At 41.2% G+C, this 20979-nt stretch overlaps 1 protein-coding gene across 5 annotated transcripts in view; it reads left to right on the forward strand.

Annotated features, from left to right (window-relative positions):
• The window catches only part of LOC143987271 (calpain-13-like), a 175187-nt gene that overhangs the window by 23485 nt on the left and 130723 nt on the right, over positions 1-20979 (forward strand). For all 5 annotated transcript variants that reach the window (XM_077485884.1, XM_077485886.1, XM_077485882.1 and 2 more), the window contains exon 2: positions 2358-2610. In XM_077485884.1, the coding sequence (XP_077342010.1) occupies positions 2374-2610 (237 nt within the window). In that variant the 5' untranslated portion in view covers positions 2358-2373. The remainder of the gene's footprint in view (positions 1-2357; positions 2611-20979) is intronic.

The raw sequence follows: 20979 nt of genomic DNA on the forward strand, positions 1-20979 counted from the left end.
ATCAATAGAAAACACGTGGAAAATCACTTTCCAAAACTATGGGACTTTCCACAAGATTTTGGGGAGTCTCTGTGGAAATTTTAGTCTATTTACCCGAGAGCATTTGTAAGGTCAGGACAAGACCTGACTCACAATTGGCATTTCAATTCATCATCATTTTTGTTGTTTCACAAAGAATTGATTAAGTTTTTCCAAGTTATTACAAGATAATCGGAAACAGGAAGGAGTGGTATAGTATAGTGATCCAAATAGAAGGTCACAGTAAGAGCCGGTTCACACAGGGGCGACTCAGATCCGACTTCAAGTCGCCCCCTTCAAGTCGCCCCCTCAGGTCGCACAACATGTAGAAATCAATGTAAGTGAATGAGAGCTGTCTTAATGCACACTACTGAAGTCGCTCCGACTTCAGAAAAGGTTCCTGTACTACTTCAATCCGACTTGTAGGTGACTGGTACCCATTGATTTCAATGGAGGTCGCCTCCAAGTCGGATCTCCGTCTATACGGAGGCGACTCTCAGAGAATTATCAGCTCTCAAAAGGAGTTCCCCCCTGAGAGCTCATTCTCTGATTGGCCACGGCAAGTCGCCTGGCCTGGGGCAACTTAAAGTAGTGTTGTAAGTCGTGTCCAAGTCACGTCCAAGTCGCGTCCAAGTCACGTCCAAGTTGCCTCCAAAAGTCGTGTTGAAGGTCGTGTTGCCCCTGCGTGAACCGAGCCTTAAGCTTACAAGGACACAGAGGTACCGCTGCTTCAGGTCAGTCCACGCTATCTACACCCCACACACCTGCCGAGAGGGTGCTCACCCAGCTTGCAAACTGCACAGTAAACAGTAGAGATCCCGGATGGCTGCACTCCGCTTTATTGATATGATAAAATTCCAACAGGCAGAATCACATGTAGTGGGGGAACAAGAGCAAGGCTAACCTTGCTCTTGTTCTCCCACTACATGTGATTCTTCCTGTTGGAATCATATCAATAAAGTAGATCTGTTGGAGTGCAAACATTCAGGATCTCTATTGTTTACAAGGCTTACAAAGTGTATAACACAGTACAAGGAATCATCAACCAAAATGAATTGTGCAAAACAGCAAGGTAGCAAAGATGAGGTTCATATGTAGATCAAGTGCAATCTACAAACCTGGAAGAGAAGCGTTCTTCGGAGGGGAAGAACGTCCCCCAGCTCTTGCAACCACCAAAGCAAGAGAGATGAGGTAAGGCGTAATAGGTGTGCCCATCTCCATATAAAGAGCTATAGAAGAATTAGAGACGGAAACGAAAGAGGTGGATGAACTCATCTAGGAGAAGAGAGAGGGAAAGGAAAAAAGTGTGATAGGGGAAGCTCGTGGGCCAACTTGGGGGGGGGGGGGGGCTCACCACTTCTGACTGAAACAATTCCCAAGGAGAGCAAGTTGTGGTCTTTTAATTTCATCTGAGGGATCCAGGGACCCAATCCTGGGACTTCAGACCTTGAGGTACTGGGTAAGCGTTTCTTCAAGGATAAATGTAAGCTTCTCGTGCATCATAATGCCCATGAATCTCTGTTTTACTTCGGCAATATTAAGGAATGGCTGTCTCCACGCTTGCACAAGGGTTTGTTGGGCAGCCAGGAATCACAATTTCTGTTGACACAGAAGATTACAGTATATGACAGGGTGACAATGCAGGAGCACAATTGGGAGGCAGCAACAACAAGTTGTCACCACATAATGTGAAGTGCCTGGACAAGGACCTTTATGATAGGATCCCCTTTTATTATTACTTTAATGAAAGCAGTACGTTTAAAATACCTTAAAATTACCCTAAAGGGTATTTAAACCCTAACAATGACCTTATTGTATTTGGTGTGTTAAATATACCATTGAAAGCATTTTGTTATATGTGTTGATAAGTACCAAAAATACCTGTTCATCCTGCCAGAAATCTACTAAGCTCATTACTCCCTGTGTTCTTCCTGTATATTGTTATCAGTTACTTTTACTCTAGAGATTACAGAACCATGCCCTTCTAGATAACAGGGGGGGAGGGGGGGGAGTACAATTGTCATATCCTGTTTCTGTTGTCCTGATACAGTATAGTGAATGAGTGTTGTCAATGTGAAAAATAATTTCCTCATTACACAACATTGAAAATGTAACTGCTCTGCTTTTCGGCTAGTCTATTTATTTTTAGAGACAGGATATATTCAAATTTGAAAGAAGCTGTTTAAACAAATTTATCCAAAGGATGGTATAGCTGCACGCTCAAAACCATCCTGCTTGCAAGTCAAATCATTTTGAAATCCCTCTTCTTTGGGAAAAGTACATAACTATATCTGATCTTTGAAATCTCTATTAAATTGTATAAATATTTCTCACTCCAGATAACGGTGGCCTACAATGCCGATCCCCGGGGTGTACCAGAAGGTGGCCGAAGGGCAGCAATCTCTGAGGAAGACGGGAACAGTGGAAACCCCCAAAAAGTTCAAAGGACAAGACTTCAACAGCCTCCGGGAAACTTGTCTGAATAGAAGGCAGTTGTTTGAAGATGATGTATTCCCTGCCAGCCTCTATTCTATTGGACAGGATTTACTGTCCCAGGACAAACTACTCAGCATTAAATGGAAAAGACCAAGCGTAAGTAACAAGTCATTCAGAATTGGGGAGATTTATCTAGCAAGGTACTGAGTGGAAAGGGGCAAACAGTGCTTACCTACAATATGTAGGCAAAAAAATTCAAAACTGGCAACCAATGCCTGGAAAGGGTCCTTTGGCACCCAAAGTGAAGATGCAAACTTGTGTACCCTCCATTTCCAACCCAGCTGAGAAAGAGCTTGATAATCTGTATGTACAGTGGCCAGATCAGTGCAGGGTGAGGGTACTGATGAATACTGGGCTGGGCCCTTGCATTGTAATCTTTTGGTTTACGGATAATGGGGAAAGGATTTAGTAGTTGAAAAAATTAATGTGATTTAGTCATAACCAGCATGTTAAAACAAAGCAATGTTTCCACTAACATGATCCTTACCAAAATGTTCTTCTGGGAAATAAAGTAGTTTTTAGCTCAAATGTTATGCAAGTCTATAGGGTTGATTGGAGCGTTTCACTGCTCTGTCCTCCACAGTGCAGGAGTCACCAAGGTCAATGCAGAAGCAGAAGAGTCACCCACCTGTTGGCCATGAACATTTAGTGGTAGTGATTTATTCAGATTGGAGGAGTTGGCATTCTATATCAGTTGGCCACTTCTGTTTCCAAAATAAAACTAATAATTATTATAATTATTAGTCATCATCCATTATTTACAAAAAAAAAACATCACGACATCCAAGGTCTCTCCTGCTTCTGACCAACCCTCCTGTTGATACATGGGCAAAAATTGGGCAGATGTTATATTTTGCGGGCAACAATTAGGCAGTTGTAATATACAGTATGTTTAGAACAGCCAACACACAAGCAACAAATGGGCAATCTATTTTCCAATTTCCAATTCTAATCTACACAACTATTGTTTATGAGGGAATTTCTCCCACCCCTGCCGGTATTCTGGCAGAAGGACCAGCCACTGTCAAAATGCACTGATCAGGGGTTGCAGCCAATAGAAAAACTTTTCAACATCACCCTTTGACAGAAGTCACTCAAGCTTCTGTCGAAAAAAGTATGGCCACACACTGATCAAAATCCAGCTGGTCCCTGCTAAACTACTTAACTGTTAGCTTTGGGAATTGAGCTTTGTGAACTGTTAGCTTTGTGAATTGAGCTTTTGGAACTGTTAAGCCGCGTACACACGGGCGGACTGTATGGCCTACTTAGTCCGTCAGACAATCCGACGGACAGTCCGTCCTACTTTCGAATGAACGGACTTGACCACACACGGATGCACAAACAGTCCGTCGAAAGCTTGCGAGATGACGTGTACAGCACATACGACGGGACTAGAAATAGGAAGTCCAATACACAGCAATGCAACATTTCGCCGTGTAAATCCTTTCTGAGCATGCGCCATTCTTAGTCCGTCGAACTAGCCTACTGACGAGCGGATTGTCCGCTGAAACCAAAGTATGACGGACAGTATTTAGAAAATTCCGAAATACTTAGTACGCCAGACTGCACGCTGAAAAAGTCCGCTGAAGCCCACACACGAGCGGACTGTCCGCTGAAATGTGTTTCGACGGACTAAGTAGGCCATACAGTCCGCCCGTGTGTACGCGGCTTTAGCTTTGTGAGGTAACAGAGATCAGAAGTTAGTAGTAAGTAATGCAGAGAATAGGTGTCAGAACTAAGTTTTAAAGCGTTAAAGTGTCAGTAGTTTGTAACGCAGAGTGCAAAGGTCAGGAGTATGTAATGCAGGGTTCAGTGGTCAGAAAAAAGTAACGCAGAGAATAAGGGACATTAGTAAGTAGCTGAGTTCAGGTGTCAGTAGAAATACCAAGAGTAGGTGTCAGAAGTAAATTTTGCAGAGTTTAAGGGACAATATTATGTAACTCAGAGTGCAGAGGTCAGAAGTATGTAACACAGAGTGCAGAGGACAGTATTATGTGGCACAGAAAGCAGACGTCAGAGGTAATGCAGTGGTCAATAGTGTGTAACACACAGTGTAGGGGTCAGAAGTAAGTAGCACCAAGTGCAAGAGTCAGGATAAAGTAACACAGACTTCAGAGGTCAGTAGTATGTAAGGCAAAGGGCAGGATTTGTAGCTGAAGGCTAGTACAGCAGGGTCGTGATCTACCTTTCACATAGCCATCAACTGGTAGATCGTGACTGATGTATTGCCGACCCTCTGAGTTGGTTGAGTAATCATAATGGTTTGTCTCATCTGCATCTAGTGGCTCATTTGCAAAACTCTACATTACGTACAATAACAAAAATGGAAAGCAGGCTTGTAAACATGTCAAATACCACCCATAAATTACTTTAAGGTATACACTGTCACAAATTCACCCAACAAAACCAAATTAGGTAAACATGGATGAAAAAATAACAGATCATTTTATTCTTTTTTTAAAAACAGTATATAATGGAAGGAGCAAAGTCCTCCCACATTACAGAGTATTTCAAGATATGAGAGTTTGGTAGAGGAAGGAGTAGAGTCCTCCAGCAGTACGGAGTATTTTAGAAGAGGAGAGTTAGAGAGAGGAAAGAGTAAAGTTCCCCAGCATTGCCAAGCCTTACAGAAAAGAAGATTTAAAAAGAGGAAGGAGCAGAGTCTTCCAATAGTACAGAGTAATTCAGGAGAGGAGAGTTGGAGGAAGGAGCTGAGTCCTTCAGTAGTTCAGAGTATTCAGGGAAGTAGAGTTAGACAGAGGAAGGAGCAGAGTCCTCCAGCAGTATAGAGTATTTCAGGAGAGGAGAGTTAGATGGAGGAAGGAGCAAAGTTCCCCAGTAGTGCAGAGCATTTCAGAAGAGGAGAGTTAGGGCCCTTTCAGACGCGCGGATCCATTTTCAGACATCCACTTGCTCAGCAGGGATCGAGCCAGCGGATGACAAGTCCGTCTCTGCACACTGTGCAGGGATGGGCCTGTCAGATTTCCGCTCTCTTCTATGGGGGGATCGGATGAAAATGGACCACCTGTCTGTTATCATCCGATCTGATCCGTCAGACGGATGGAAAATAGGACATCCATCCATCTGGATTTAGCGGAGCGGATCGGATCGGGGCGGATTGGATGTCAGCGGACATATTAACGCTGACATCCATCACTCCATAGAGATGTATGGAGCGTCTGTTCAGGTCCGCCTGAAAAAGCTGGCAGGTCGATCTGAATGGTCCGCATGTGTGACAGGGTCCTTACTGTACATAGAAGAAAGAGCCGAGTCTTCCAGCAGTGCAAAGTAATTCAGGAGAGGAGAGTATAGAGGAAAGAGCTGAGTTCTCCAGTATTCTCCAGTAGTGTAAAGTATTTCAGGGGAGTAGAGTTAGAGGAAGAATCAGAGTCTTCCAGCAGTGCAGAGTATTTCAGGAGGGGAAAGTTATATAAAGAAACGAGCAGAATCCTTCAGCAGCACAAGCCATTTGCAAGAGGGTAAAAAGGGGGAGGGGTTTGCCTATATATATCAAGAATAATGTTCAAGTTAATGTGAGAAATTACATCAATAAGGGAGCTAGGAAGGAGGTGGAATCCTTATGGGTAGAGCTCCAAAGGGATGAAGCTAAGGGGAAAATAATACTGGGAGAATGCTATAGGCCTCCTAACCTGAGGGAGGAGGGGGTGATGGCCTTCCTATCACAATTTGGACTAGAAGCAAGGATGAGAAGTGTTATCATAATGGTGGATTTTTTAATTATCCAGACATAGACTGGGTGGAGAGAACCAAGCATTCCTGTAAGGCCTCGCCAGTTCCTAAATGTCTTGCAGGAGAATTTCATGGGTCAGATGGTAGATGCACCAACTAGAAACAAGGAATTACTAGATCTACTGATTACCAACAATACAGACCTGTGGAAATACAGGGCAATTTAGGAAACAGCGATCACAGGTCAATTGGCTTCAGTATAAATCACACAAGGGTAACACACAGACACTGAATTTCAAAAGAGCCAACTTCCCTAAACTACAAACCTTGCTAGAAGATATAAATTGGGTTGATATCTTACAAAACAAAGAACACGAAGGAGAGATGGGGTTGCTTTAAGAGCATATTAAATAAGGTCATTAGCCAGTGCACCCCATTGGGAAATACCTTTAAAAGAGCGAACAAAAGGATGGCTTAACTCCAATGTAAAAATCCATATAAAAGCAAAGGAGAAGGCCTTCAAAAAATACAAGGCTGAGGGATCATCATCAGGATTCAGACTTTACAGATATGTAAGGGTGCAATTAGGGCGGCTTAGATCACGAAAGACACATAGCAGAGGAGAGCAAAAAAAATCCCAAGAAATGTTTTAAGTATATAAACAGTAAAAAAAGGGAGGACAGGCCATATTGACACCATAAAGAATGAGGAAGGACATCTGGTTACAAAGAATGGGGAGATGGCGAAAGTATTTAATTTATTATTCTCCTCAGTCTTCACGAGGGAATCGGGGGGGGGGGGGGGGGCTTCAGTAGACAAAACTGCAGTGTTTGTCATGACACATCACAGGAAGCACCCTCATGGCTAACAGAGGACAGAATTAGAAATAGACTTGGGAAACTTAACATTAATAAATCACTGGGACCAGATGGCTTGCACCCGAGGGTACTTAGGGAACTCAGTCAAGTAATTGCCAGACCATTGTTTCTAATTTTTACTGCCATTCTACTGACTGAAATGGTACCAGCTGCTTGAAGAAAAGCCAATGTTGCACCAATATTTAAAAAAGGACCAAAATATATCCCTGGAAATTACAGACCAGTTAGCCTAACATCAATAGTATGCAAGCTCTTGAAGGGGATTATAAGGGACTATATATAATATTTTAGTAAGGAAAACTATATCATTAGCAGTAATCAGCATGGATTTATAAAGAATCATTCTTGCCAAACCAATGTATTAACCTTCTATGAGGAGGTGAGCTGCCATCTAGATAAAGGAAGGCCCATAGACATGGCGTATCTGGATTTTGCAAAAGCATTTGACACAATTCTCTATAAATGTGTGCTGTACAAAATAAGGTCCATTGGCAAGGACCATAGGGTGAGTACATGGATTGAAAACTGGCTAGCAGGACGAGTTCAGAGGGTAGTGATAAATGGAGAACACTCAGAATGGTCCCCCAGAGTTCTGTGCTGGGACTAATCCTGTTTAATTTGTCTCTCTGGAGAAGAAAAGCTTGAGAGGGGATATGATTTCAATTTACAAATACCATACTGGTAATACCCTCAATATGGATAAAACTTTTTTGCGGAAGGGAGTTTAATAAGACATGTAAAATTAGAAGAAAAGAGGTTTAACCTTAAACTGCGTAGAGGATTCTTTACTGTAAGAGCGGCACGGATGTGGATTTCCCTTACACAGGTGGTGGTTTCAGTGGGGGGCATCGATCGTTTCAAAAAACTATTAGATAAGTACCCGAACGTCTGCAACATACAGGGATATACAATGTAATACTGACATATAATTACTATGTAACTATGTATGCAAGTATGTAATCTCATTTTACACTGGTATAGGTGTTCTTTGCTTCTAAAAGTATGCTAAATGATGCATTTATTACTTTTCAATCTCAAAACTGGATACATTTTCCAGGACACTACATATAGCAAGAAAAGTGTTCACATTACTTTGGGTGTTCTTGATGGAAAAATAAATTTACACTGTTAAAACCATTATTGTGCAGGGTTTATCTTATCAAATTAGCTTGTATCATTAGCTAATATTGAATGGTAGAAGCTCCTACGCTGCAAAATGGGACACCACAAACTAATATGTACAAACAAGGTGTGCACCAGTGGGAGGTTTGAGCCATTCATTAGTAATGTATTATGATAGGGTGATTTTGGAAAATAACTGCTTGGAATAAATATTGTTTACAACTGCAATACAGTTATCCAAATTATATTTGGCATGCGATGACTTAGGTGGTGCTAACTTTTCCAAATCAGCACAGCCCTAACTTGGCCAGCAGGTCAGTTGTGGTAAATTAAATTGCAAGACAGAATCTCACACCTGAATGATAAATAGAACATGTGATCCTAAATCTGGTACACAGTCTTTTTGCTAGATTATAGCCCTGGCTTATGTCCAGACTAATATTAACATTTATAACCCAGCACCAAAATCTCATATACACTTTAACCTTTTCAATACTGGGCACTTTCACTCCCTTCCTACCCAGGCCAATTTTCCGCTTTTGGCGCTTTCACACTTTGAATGACAATTGCGTAATCATGCAACACTGTACCCAAATACATTTTTTAGCATTTGTTTGAGACAGAGCTTTCTTTTGGTGCTATTTAACTAACACTGTGCTAAACAAACAAAAAAGACCCAAGATAAAAAAAAATAAAAAAAAAATCCCAGTTTTAACATTTTACAAATAATTGATTTTTCTTTTTCACTTATGTGATGTGATGAGGCTGCACTGTTGGGCACTGATAGGCTGCATTAATGGTCATTGATGAGGCTGCACTGTTGGGCACTGATAGGTTGCATTGATGGTCATTGATGAGGCTGCACTTTTGGGCACTGATAGACTGCACTGATAGTCACTGATGAGGCTGCACTGTTGGGCACTGATAGGCTGCACTGATGGTCACTGATGAGGCTGCACTGATGGGCACTGATGAGGCTGCACTGATTAGGAAGCACTGATAGGCAGCACTGATGGGCACCGAACAAGAGGAAAGGATTTTTTGCTTTAACAACTTCCTGCCAAGAGGTTGAATGTATACAACTTTGACAGCAATCGGTTATATCAGGATCATGTCCGGGGACCGCTGTGAGTGGCCAGGTCAGCTGTGCACAGAGGAACATCACATTACCCCATCTCCTCTGTAAGTAATAAAGCTAGGAGAGATCCAGTTTTAGTGCTGTGTTTCCCTGACCGGTATAGTCAGGGAAGCATCTGATCAAAACGATCTGTGATTGATAAGATGCTCTGAAGATGGTTCTGAAAAAAAAATACCTGTCACCTGCCTAAAGCTATCACAGGAGGCTTGTTCACCCCTTGTGACAGAAATTAAGTTAAATGGAAAATAAGTGTCAAAAAAAGCAAAATGTAAAAAAATGTAATAATAAATAATAAAAAAAATATGAAAGCACCCTGTCCTGCATGTTCGCATGCAAATGCAAATGGGCACATAGAACGTCAGAGTGAGAGCAGTAATTCTAGTGCCAGAGCATGTTTATTTCTAAACTGATAACCTCTAAAGGCTTTTAACCCCTTAAGCCCCGGACCATTTTGCTGGCTTAAGACCAGAGCACTTTTTGCAATTCGGCACTGCGTCGCTTTAACTGACAACTTCCAAACAAAATTTACCCCTATGCTGACCAGAGTACTTTTTGTGATTCCGCACTGCGGTGCTTTAACAGACAATTGCGCGGTCGTGCGACGTTGCACCCAAACAAAATTGACGCCTTTTTTTCCCACAAATAGAGCTTTCTTTTGGTGGTATTTGATCACCTCTGCGGTTTTATTTTTTGCGCTATAAACAAAAAAAAAAGCCAAACCAAGAAATATATATAAAAAAAAATGTTTTCCTCAGTTTAGACCGATACGTATTCTTCTACATATTTTTGTTAAAAAAATCAATAAGTGATTATTGATTGGTTTGAGCAAAAGTTATAGCGTTTACAAAATAGGGGATAGTTTTATGGCATTTTTATTAATATTTTTTTACTAGTAATGGCGGCGATCAGTGATTTTTATTGTGACTGTGACGTTATGGTGGACACATCGGACATTTTTGACACATTTTTGGGACCATTGTCAATTATTCAGCAATCGGTGCTATACAAATGCACTGATTAATGTGTAAATGACACTGGCAGTGAAGGGGTTAACCAGGAGGTGGCAGTGTATGGGGTTAAGTGTGTCCCAGGAGCGTGTTTCTAACTGTGGGGGGCTGGGCTGTGATTTACAGATCACTGATCTCTGCTCCAATCACAGGGAGCAGAGATCAGTGTCACTTGTAGCTAGGCAGAACAGGGAGATGCTGTTTACATTGGCATCTCCCCATTCTTCCTCCCCGTGAGACGATCGCGGGTATCCCCATGGCGATCGAGTCCGCGGGACCCGTGGTCGGACTCATGGGGGTCCCAATCGGTACGTGCATGCGGCGGCAGCTGCGCGCACGCGATGGCACGGTGTCAATTTTAAAGGGACGTACCTGTACGCCCATTTGCCTGTCCATGCCATTCTGCTGACGTACATCGTTGTGCACCGGTTGGGAAGCGGTTAAAGTGTCGCCTATGGATACTTTTTAGGCACCATAGTTTGTTGCCATTTCACAGGCAAACATGTTTGGTATCTATTTACTTGACCCAGCATTATCATAAAAAATGGTGTATATATTATTATATATTGTATATTGTTTTTGTGTGCGCTACAATTCATAGAAGTGTATTTTTTCCTAAAGATTTGTGTTTGCCCCGGTAGACAAGTGGTTAAGATTGCCTATTACACAGAACACATGTGTTGTGTTATTATGCTTAGAATATTGTGCAGCAGTAAATGTATAGAACACAGTAAGAGCCGGTTCATACAGGGGTGACTCGTCATGGGTCTTAGCCGCCTGACAATTCGTGCTCCATTCTGTACTATGGAACGACTCAAGTCGCTCCGCCTTAGAAAAAGGTTAATGTACTACTTTTGGGGCGACTTCAGAAGACTTGCATTGACTTCTATACAGAAGTCATTTTGCAAGCCGCCGCTGAAGCTGGATGCCGGTCGCCGGAGGCAGTCACGCTGCAATTTATTCTGCCTCAGTGTGAACCGACTCTAATTGTACTGTATTTATGTAACATTAAAAACAGTTTACAGTACAGTACTGAGATTGCAATAAACAACATTTTACATAGAGTACAGTGATACAGAATAACATACAGCATAGTGTAGAGACTGCAATGGTCTACAGTATGTAATGTATAACAGGTTGCCTGGAGTATGTAACTTACAGCACAGCATACAACGTGCTGGGATACAGAGTAGGCAATATACAGCACAACATATAGAAAATGTCAAGGTATGAACAATAATTGTGAGGAAGAATAATAGGGAGTACTTTGTAGTCAACAAAAAGAACAGAAAACATAATTGGTTTGAATCCCAGTTAGGAAACGATCCTCACTGAATTAGCATGTTCTCCCTGTGCTTGTGTGAGTTCCCTCCGGGTACAAAGGTTTCCTCCCACGTTCCAAAGACATGGTAGTAGGTTAATTTGCTTCTTTCCAAATTGGCCCTGATTGTAATCTCCTTGAAGGCAGGGACTGATGTGATCATACAATATGTGAAGCCCTGCGCAAATTGTTGGCACTATATGAAAACCCATAATAAATGTAAAAAATAAATACAAGTACAGTATGGTAAAAGTGAAGAAGTGAAATTATAGCTAATAGGATGAAAAGTGGAGATTTTTGGAATAATAGGGATGAAAAATTTAGCAAAACTGGATTAAAAACACAATTGTAGAACAAACAGATTTTGTCACTTCCATCCACTGAGAATCCTTTTTCTAGACAAGCAGGGGGTGGGGCTAGTGGATACTGCAACTGGAAATGCGATACAAATAGCAATGCGATTTCAATGCAGCAGAGGCAGAGTTGTCAGCTCATTACAGTACCTAGGACCTTAAAGTGCAAGTAAAGCCTGATAGGTTTTACTTCCTCTTTGTTCCCCTGCAAAGTTAAAGCATAATGGGCTAGTCTGCATGGCATACCAGCCCATAATGTGGCACTTACCTGCAAACGAAGCCTGCGCTGTCCCCGCTGATCCATCTTTGCCCCTCTTCCTTTCGGGGTTGGGGACTCTGGCTCTGTGACTGGCCACTCACTTGTATGCGTGTGGTAGCCGTCAGTCACGGCATGGAGGTTCGTTTCTTCACAGCCCATGTGTTGATGACTTCATCAGCGCAGTGTGCAGCAAATATCTCCTAAATGGCGCATGTTTAGGAGACATTTCCACTACCTATAAGTATATTATTCTAGGCTTACCTATAGGTAAAAGTCACAATCAGAGGTTTACAACCACTTTAAAGTGAATGTAAACGATCACCTTCTAAAACAATCCTTTCAGTTTAAAATAGAAATGAAATGCAAAACATTTTTGTATATGAATTGAAAAGCAGGAAGCAATACAAAGAACAGGATAATTTCTCATACAAGAACATGGTACAGCAGGCACAGATCAGAAATATGACATGTTGGGGTAACAAACACTTTAACCACTTTCCGACCAGCCGACACAGTTGTTCTGTAGCAGAAAGGCACGGCTGGACTAACATTATGTAACGACGCTTCACCCTGTGGCCACTAGAGGGTGCTTCCCGCTCTCCCCCCGAGCCGATGCAAGTGCCCGGTGGGCACGCTCACCACTGGGCTCCCGCGATCGCCACTGACACACAGTTTCCGGTTCTCTGAGGGGAGAACAGACAGATCGTCTGTTCATACCGAGTATGAACAGCGATCTGTCATCTCCCCTGCACAGTCCCCTCTCCCCTTCAGTTAGAACACACACTAGGGAACACATTAAAAATAAACGCAGATCGCCGCCATTACTAGTAAAAAAAATAATAATAAAAATGCTATACATTTTGCGCAAACCAATCAATATACGCTTATTGCAATATATGTAGAAGAATACATATTGGCCTAAACTGATGAAAAAATATATATATTTTTGGGAGATATTTATTATAGCAAAAAGTAAAAAATAATGAGTTTTTAAAAAATTGTCGCTCTTTTTTTGTTTATAGCGCAAAAAATAAAAACCGCAGAGGTGATCAAATGCCACCAAAAGGAAGCTCTATTTGTGGGGAAAAAAAGGCGTCTATTTTGTTTGGGTGCAACGTCGCACGACTGCGCAATTGTCTGTTAAAGCGACGCAGTGCCGAATCACAAAAAGTATGCTGGTCAGCAAGGGGGTAAAATTTTCCGGGGGCTGAAGTGGTTAATGGATTTCAGGCAGACCAACAGGTTTCTGTACTTGTAGCGTTATAAAGGGCACACGACATCAGGGGAAAGTGAATGTATTGTAGAGATGTGCTAAGTATGTTTTGTTTATTTTTATTTTGCCCTAATATAGACTTGGAAACTGTAAAATATTTTTAAAATATCAAATGAGGTTTCTTACATGGCACCCATAGTCTGATATTGACCATGGCAAAATTTGTACAAAATTTGTACAATTTGTACAAATTTGTACATTGGCCATGTACAAATTGTACAAAACCAAACACTGGTGCATTAAAATTGCATCTGCTTGGTAGACACATAAGGGGTCTATTTGTAAACATTCATCCAAAATTCACACATTTTTCAAATAGGATTTAATTGGACAAATGTGGGAATTGCAGTACGACGTTGTGTCAGTCATTGGCGAAATCATTTATAAATTGGGTCTACAGACTTGAAGTCTATTGTCTCCAGCCTTGGAGGTGTTTGCTTACCTGTCTGTATTGAGGGTGTGAGAAGTCAAAAATAATTTATATATTGGTAGAAGAATAATGCATTGCAGGTGTATAAGGCAGGCTGTTATTCTGTAATACGATATAGGCAGTTACCTCGGTGCCGGAGCACAATAGGTCCTGCCTGCCTACTGTATATGAACCGGCCTGATCTAATCCTTTGTACACATGGTATATCAAAAGTTCTAAAGTTCAGCGTTTTCTTCCTTGTCATATTGCAGATAATCCTGTACACAAAGGATTACTTTGATGACTCAGCTCTTCAGTCCAACCAATTTATAACCAAGCTCCCCGGGGAAATCAGCTATGAGAAATTAACCTCTTGCTTACTGGGCACTTAAACCCCCCTCCTATCCAGACCAGTTTTCAGCTTTCAGCGCTCTCACAATAGAGCTTTCTTTTGGTGGTATTTGATCACCTCTGTGATTTTTATTTTTTGTAATTTTTTTTTACAATTTTGTTATAAAATTTTAAAGCGGGTAATTTTTGTCCGTCATTGATGTACGCTGATGAGGCGGCAGTGATGGGCACTGATAGGTGTCAGTGATGGACACTGATGGGTGGCAGTGATGGGCACTGATCGGTTACACTGATCGCCAGCACTTCTATGTGGCACTGATTGGCACCACTGGTGGGCATTGATAGGTGGCACTTGTGGGCATAGATAGGTGGCACTTGTAGGCATAGATAGGTGGCACTTGTGGGCACTTTCAGGTTCAATTTATGAGGCATAATTGCCACTTCGTTTCGGGACCTTTGTCCCTTTAAAGCGGGAATCCACCGGGACTCCGTGTTTTTTTTTTTTTTTAAAAGCCAGCAGCTACAAATACTGCAGCTGCTGACTTTTAAAATAGTGACACTTACCTGTCCAGCGCGCCCGCGATGTCGGCACCCGAAGCCGATCTCTAGGTCGCCTGTCGGGTCCTGCCGCCGCCATCTTGGGTATGGGAACCAGGAAATGGAGCCTTTCGGCTTCATTTCCCGGTTCCCTACTGCGCATGCGCGAATCGCGCTGCGCAATAAGGACGCTCCCCGCTGCCTCTGGGATCTGTGTGTTTCCCAGCAGGCAGCGGGGCACTTGCGGAAAGGGGCGTAAGTTACGCCCCTTTCCGCAGAGAGCTATCCCGGAAGTGGGTGCAGTTACCTGGATTATCCAGGTAACTGCACCCCCCTCCCCCCTGAAAGGTGCCGATTGTGGCACCGGAGGGGGGGAGGGTTCCGATGAGCGGAAGGTCCACTTTAGGGTGGACCTCTGCTTTAAGCTGAGCTGATGATCAGCTTTTTTTTTTCTCCTCTGCTGTCAGCATGAGGAGAAAAAAAAAACGATCACTGAACTTTTGTTTTGATCATGTGATCAGCTGTCATTGGCTGACAGCTGATCACATGGTAAGGGACCGGGTCCGATCGGTGATCACCCGAGTCTCAGTGATTTGATGATCACAGCTCGCTCCACGCGCACCCTGCGGGAATTCACATCCGTGCTGTGGCTGTCATTCGGCCATAGCGCGGATGTCAGATGGTTAAAGGGACTGGCCCTCGGAGAAGGCCTGATATATCTTAGATATTTGTAATCCTCATTAGAAGAAAAGTGTTTTCATTAAATATTTTTTTCATTAAAGAATTAAATTAAAAGTTATCTACATTAACCACTTGCTTATTGGGCACTTAAAGCCCCCTCCTGCCCAGACCAATTTTCAGCTTTCAGCTCTGACGCACTTTGAATGAACAACACTGTACTCAAATGACATTTTTATCATTTTTTTCCCACAAATAGAGCTTGTCCCTTTAAGCTGAGCTGGTGATCTGCTTTTTTCTTCTTCTCCGCTGTCAGCGTGAGAAAAAAAAAACGGTCACTGAACTTTTGTTTTGATCATGTGATCAGCTGTCATTGGCTGACAGCTGATCACAGCTGGTGGTATTTAATCACTACTGGGATTTTTAGTTTTTGCTAAACAAACAAATAAAATATGGAAAATGTTTGTTATACAATTTTGAAAACAGGTAATTTTTTATGATATATTTTTTATTATCTATTTGTAAACTCTGAGACTTTAATGTAGGCCTTTAGAATATAGGCCCCTTTTAGGACGTTGGAGAAGTAGTTATATTTTTATATAATTTTTTTCTTTAGTATATTTATTTTGAATTGCTTTAGGCTCTTGGGGTCTGTATCTTCTGATGCAGGTCTTCAGGGTCTGTTATGGGCTGCTCAGGGTGGGATATATATATATATATATATTTTTAAGTATAGGGGGTAGGTTAGGGGTAGGGTAGGGGTAGGGATTATGGCAGATCGTTACGATTTTGGGGATATATATTTTTTTGTAATATGATGTTTTGCACTTATCACTTTCACAGTATGATGTATCACTATTGTAGCATTATTCACATTTATATATAATTCCTCATGGAATATATAATTTTTTATGTAATTTTTTTTTAGATATTAATAATTGATGAATTAATTCATATCACATGATTCTATTATTATTAATTTACATGCATTTAAATTTTTTATTTATTATTATTTTTCTTAATTCATCTATAAGAAATAATAATATAAAATAGGCGCAATAGTTCATGGTGTATTTGCCAATATGATGAGCACATTTTTTATTCACGGAGAATTTAATATTATGAATTAAAAATAGTAAAGATTTTTTTTAGCCAATATATATCCATCGCCATAGATCGATATATGGCTAATGATGTAAGGGGTTCATTTATATTATATTGATAAAAATAGTTTTTTCATCCTCTAGGTCCCTTTAATGTTTTAAATTTTATTTTACACTACAGTAAATGTTTACCAGTAAAAGATTGATTTCGTCCGTTATAAGACGTTTCTTTGCCCTTAGAGTATGCTATACAAAATAGGGATGTTTCCCATATCTAAGATGGCGGTTTTGGCCTGACCTCTACGTCTCAGAACGAGGTCTGGCTCTATATAATGGTGGTGCGTTGCGGGGTGCCCGTTCACCATTGAAAACGTCACGTCTGACGAAGCATCTGGGAGGGCACGCTGTGATGTCACCACGCTGAATGAGAGCAGGACGGGCTCCCAAGTTGCTGGCCGGTGTCTTGTCCAATAACGTCCTCCATCGGATAGTGTCCGCTACGTACTGCGCATGCGCAGTACACAGCAACACAGATTCCGAAAATTGCCGAGGATGAACGGTGCCTGCGCCATGAGTCCAGGTTCTAGCCCCACTATCCAAGTGGACATAGAGTAGGAATAAAAAAGAGCCGAGCGCAGCGAGGCCGAGCCCGAAGCGTGGTGAGCGAAGCTCGCCCGCGAGGGGCCCTCTAAAATTCACAACCCTATGTCCGCTTGGATGGTGGGGCTACCTCCTCCACTCACGGTGCAGGCGCCGTTCAGCTTCGGAGATTTTCTGAAGCTTCGTCTGCTCTTTACTGCGCATGCGCAGTACGGAGCGGACACTATTTCATGGTCGGACACTATACGGCAGAACACCAGCTTGTATCTATACGATTGAATATTTCTTGTCGTGCATTTTCGTCTACAATTAAAGAATTATTAATGGTTTTACACTATGGGAAGCTTCTCTCTTTTTCCTGGACAAATTATTGTGTGAGAATGGGAGTGTGGAACACCTTTAGAGGTTCTCAGCACATGAAAGGTTGCCCCTGGGATAGTAAGACACCTGGTACTGGCGAGGGGTTGCGATTGGCTTATACCATAACGCTTCTTACACTTTTACCATCTGGTAAGCACATTCTTTTGTCGGTGGCTGGGCACATTATAGATAAGTGTGTGGAATCACTGTGGTGCATCCGTTTGAAGCTGAGAGATTTATTTTTCAAAGAACCTTCCCTATGAATTTCTTTATGGACTGTTATTAATTTAATTTAATTTATTTTAATAGGTTCAATGGTGAATGTAGTGCTTGTCTTTTCTCATAAGGGTAACGGCTATTTTTATGTATTGGCGCAGCTTTTTCCTTTTTTTGTTTCTATTGATTGTGTGTGTATCCCACAGTTGAGCAGCAGCCTTACGATTTTGATTGTTATTTTTTAGTTTTCTAGTTTTTCAGCGCGGTTTTACCCCCCTTTTTTTGTTGAGGTAATTTTTCTCCTTCATTGATACGCTCTGATGAGGCGGCACTGGTAGGCACTGATAGGCGGCACTGGTGGGCACTGATCCAAAGTTCAGCTGTATAATGCCTGGGGAGAAGTAGATTCACCTTCGTGGAATTACTCGTGGAATCCCCTCTTGGTGTCTCCTCTACGCTGCAATTCTGGATGGGCTGAAGTGCAGGGGCTTCCAGTTGTTCTGAAGCGCAGGCCAGTCCTCTTCAGATGGCAAAGATGTGCTCTGAGATCCCTCAGAGTTGGGCGATCCAGTTCTCTGCTGTATAGGCCGCAGTCTCTCCCTCCTGATCACACACTGACCTCCTGGTGGCAGGTGTTGAATGGCGTCCACAGAGGCTGACAACAGGCCACGCCTCCCCTTTTTTCACTTCTCCCAGAAGGCAGTTCTGCACGCTTTGCATTGTTTGTCATGTAGTTCAGGGCTGATCCAGCTAACAGTCACTTCCTCCTCTAAACTACATCTTCCACAATACTTTGGTGCATTCCTTCTCAAAGGGTACGAAAAATATCTTATCATAGTCCAGCAGCCACTAGAGGGAGCCAAACTCATTCAAAACAACAACAAACTGTTTAACTGAATAACTATAATATCAACCCCCCATATATACAATATCTCACAAAAGTGAGTACACCCCTCACATTTTTGTGAATATTTTATTATATCTTTTCATGTGACAACGCTGAAGAAATTACACTTTGCTACAATGTAAAGTGGTGAGTGTGCAGCTTGTATAATAGTGTACTTAGTTTTGTGAGATACCGTGTATATATATATATATATATATATATATATATATATATATATATATATATATATATATATATATATATATATATATATATTTATTTATTTATTTACAATGAGTTTCACTATTTACATGTTCACTTTGTCCTATTTTCAAAATCATATTTTATATACAGATTAATATGTGCTTCCTCTAGAAATCATGTTTATTTTAGGTCAGTCACCTTGCTGATTGATTCTGTAGCTGCATGATAAATTAGGTTGAAAGAGAAACATTTAATACCTACAACCTGTATGAAAATATGTTTGCCACGCTCTGCCCCTATATTGCTGATCCTCCTCTCTGTATGATACCTCCCTGCCTACGTGACACACATCTCACTGATTTCCGTTCACCACCGATTCTCCTCATCCCTCCTATCTAGCATTTAAATGTCCCTTTACCAATATGGCCACTATTAGAGCTTGATGAAGGAGCTTGCATGCTCCGAAGCACCGCCTATCTCAGGCCATCTCCTGATGACACAGACTCCCTGAACATTTAACCAAGGGCACTACAGTGACCAGCACCGCTCTGACCATACTGAAGATTGTCATGGAATGGACCAAGCCACTAACCAGCAGCTAAAGGACAGACTCTGTGACCCCTGTACTACAGCCCCATGAGTTGTCCCTATGGACATACGGATGAAACACTGTATTTAAGATGTGCCTTTACACCACTAACTTAATGTGAGTGTTTTTAAACCTTTTTAATAAATTTTAGCCAGTTTATCGATGCACTTAGAGGGCGCCGTCTCTCTCTCTTTATTTATTGTCTCCTAGAGCTACTTCTTGCTTTAAGACTGGCAGCCCACTAGTGTACAGCTTTCATTACGGACCACCTTCATGAACTACTTGATGAACTATATATACTATGAATCCCTTATTGTGGACACTGATGTGTGTGTATATATACATAACCCACACAAATAGATCTATACACATATTTTATATATATATATATATATTTATATATATATATATATATATATATATATATATATATATATATATATATATATATATATATATATATATATATATATATATTATTTTTTTTTATTGTTTTGCAAAATCCCAGAGAGCGCCATATTACCCTACTTTTTCCTTCATTGTGTTACAACATAGCTCATGCATGTGCAGTGGGAAGCCGGGTGTGATGCCGCAAAGAGTGACAGCCGGCTTCCCAAACTAAACACGCAGGTCTCAGGGGACCCGAAGATTAAGAACTGCCTGGGTGAGGGTGAGGATGACACTGGATCCCTAGACTGGTGAGTGTTCAGCAGCTACAGTTAATTCTGTTCTAGGTTGACAGGAGTGAAACCCAGCCATCTGAAAATTACAATATACATTGAAATGGGAAATTGATAATTTTAAATATATGTTTTTAGAAAGTTTATAAGTTCATAAACTGATATTGTAGCTATTTTAACTATCTTTATTAAATCTATGGAAAATATTTTGGAAAGACCAACATTGCACACTTCAGTAGCATTGTGTCACTGGCTAATTAAAAGGAATCTATAATGGGTTTAAGTCAGTTTTTTTTTGTATATAATGTATATAAATGTTTGTTTATTTACAATATGTATATAATCTTTGATTTACAAAAATGAAAAAAGTAATATATGACAAAGGATTCCCAGAGCACTATGGCTTATCCAAAGAGACGCTCCTTGCTTTTAGGCTTGCTTTGTCTGATTTAAGCCTTGAACAGACTCTTCTGTTAAGAGATAAGGCGTCGCTCTCTTACTCATTCAGTTCAGAACCAAGACATTTTCTCCTTGAAGAACAGAAAAACTAGATGTGTGCTGAGAGCATTCAGATTAGTTAACATTCAATGTGCTTTAAACCAAGGGTAGACAGGTGATTTCTTGATGAATAGGCAGCAAATGATCGCAGAACTAGTCACTTATGGCACTACAATGCTCTTTTAAAATATTATTTAAGATATAGTCACAAAATAACTTTTCCTTAAAACAATGACAGCAATAATTAAATGTATAGGTGAACTCTGCGCCAAAAATAATAAAACAACAAATATATCACAAATAATAATCAAGC

This window comes from Lithobates pipiens, unplaced genomic scaffold, assembly GCF_037356315.1.
Source record: "Lithobates pipiens isolate NorthernLeopardFrog02 unplaced genomic scaffold, aLitPip1_a1.2 Scaffold_18, whole genome shotgun sequence".
Lineage (NCBI taxonomy): Eukaryota > Metazoa > Chordata > Amphibia > Anura > Ranidae > Lithobates > Lithobates pipiens.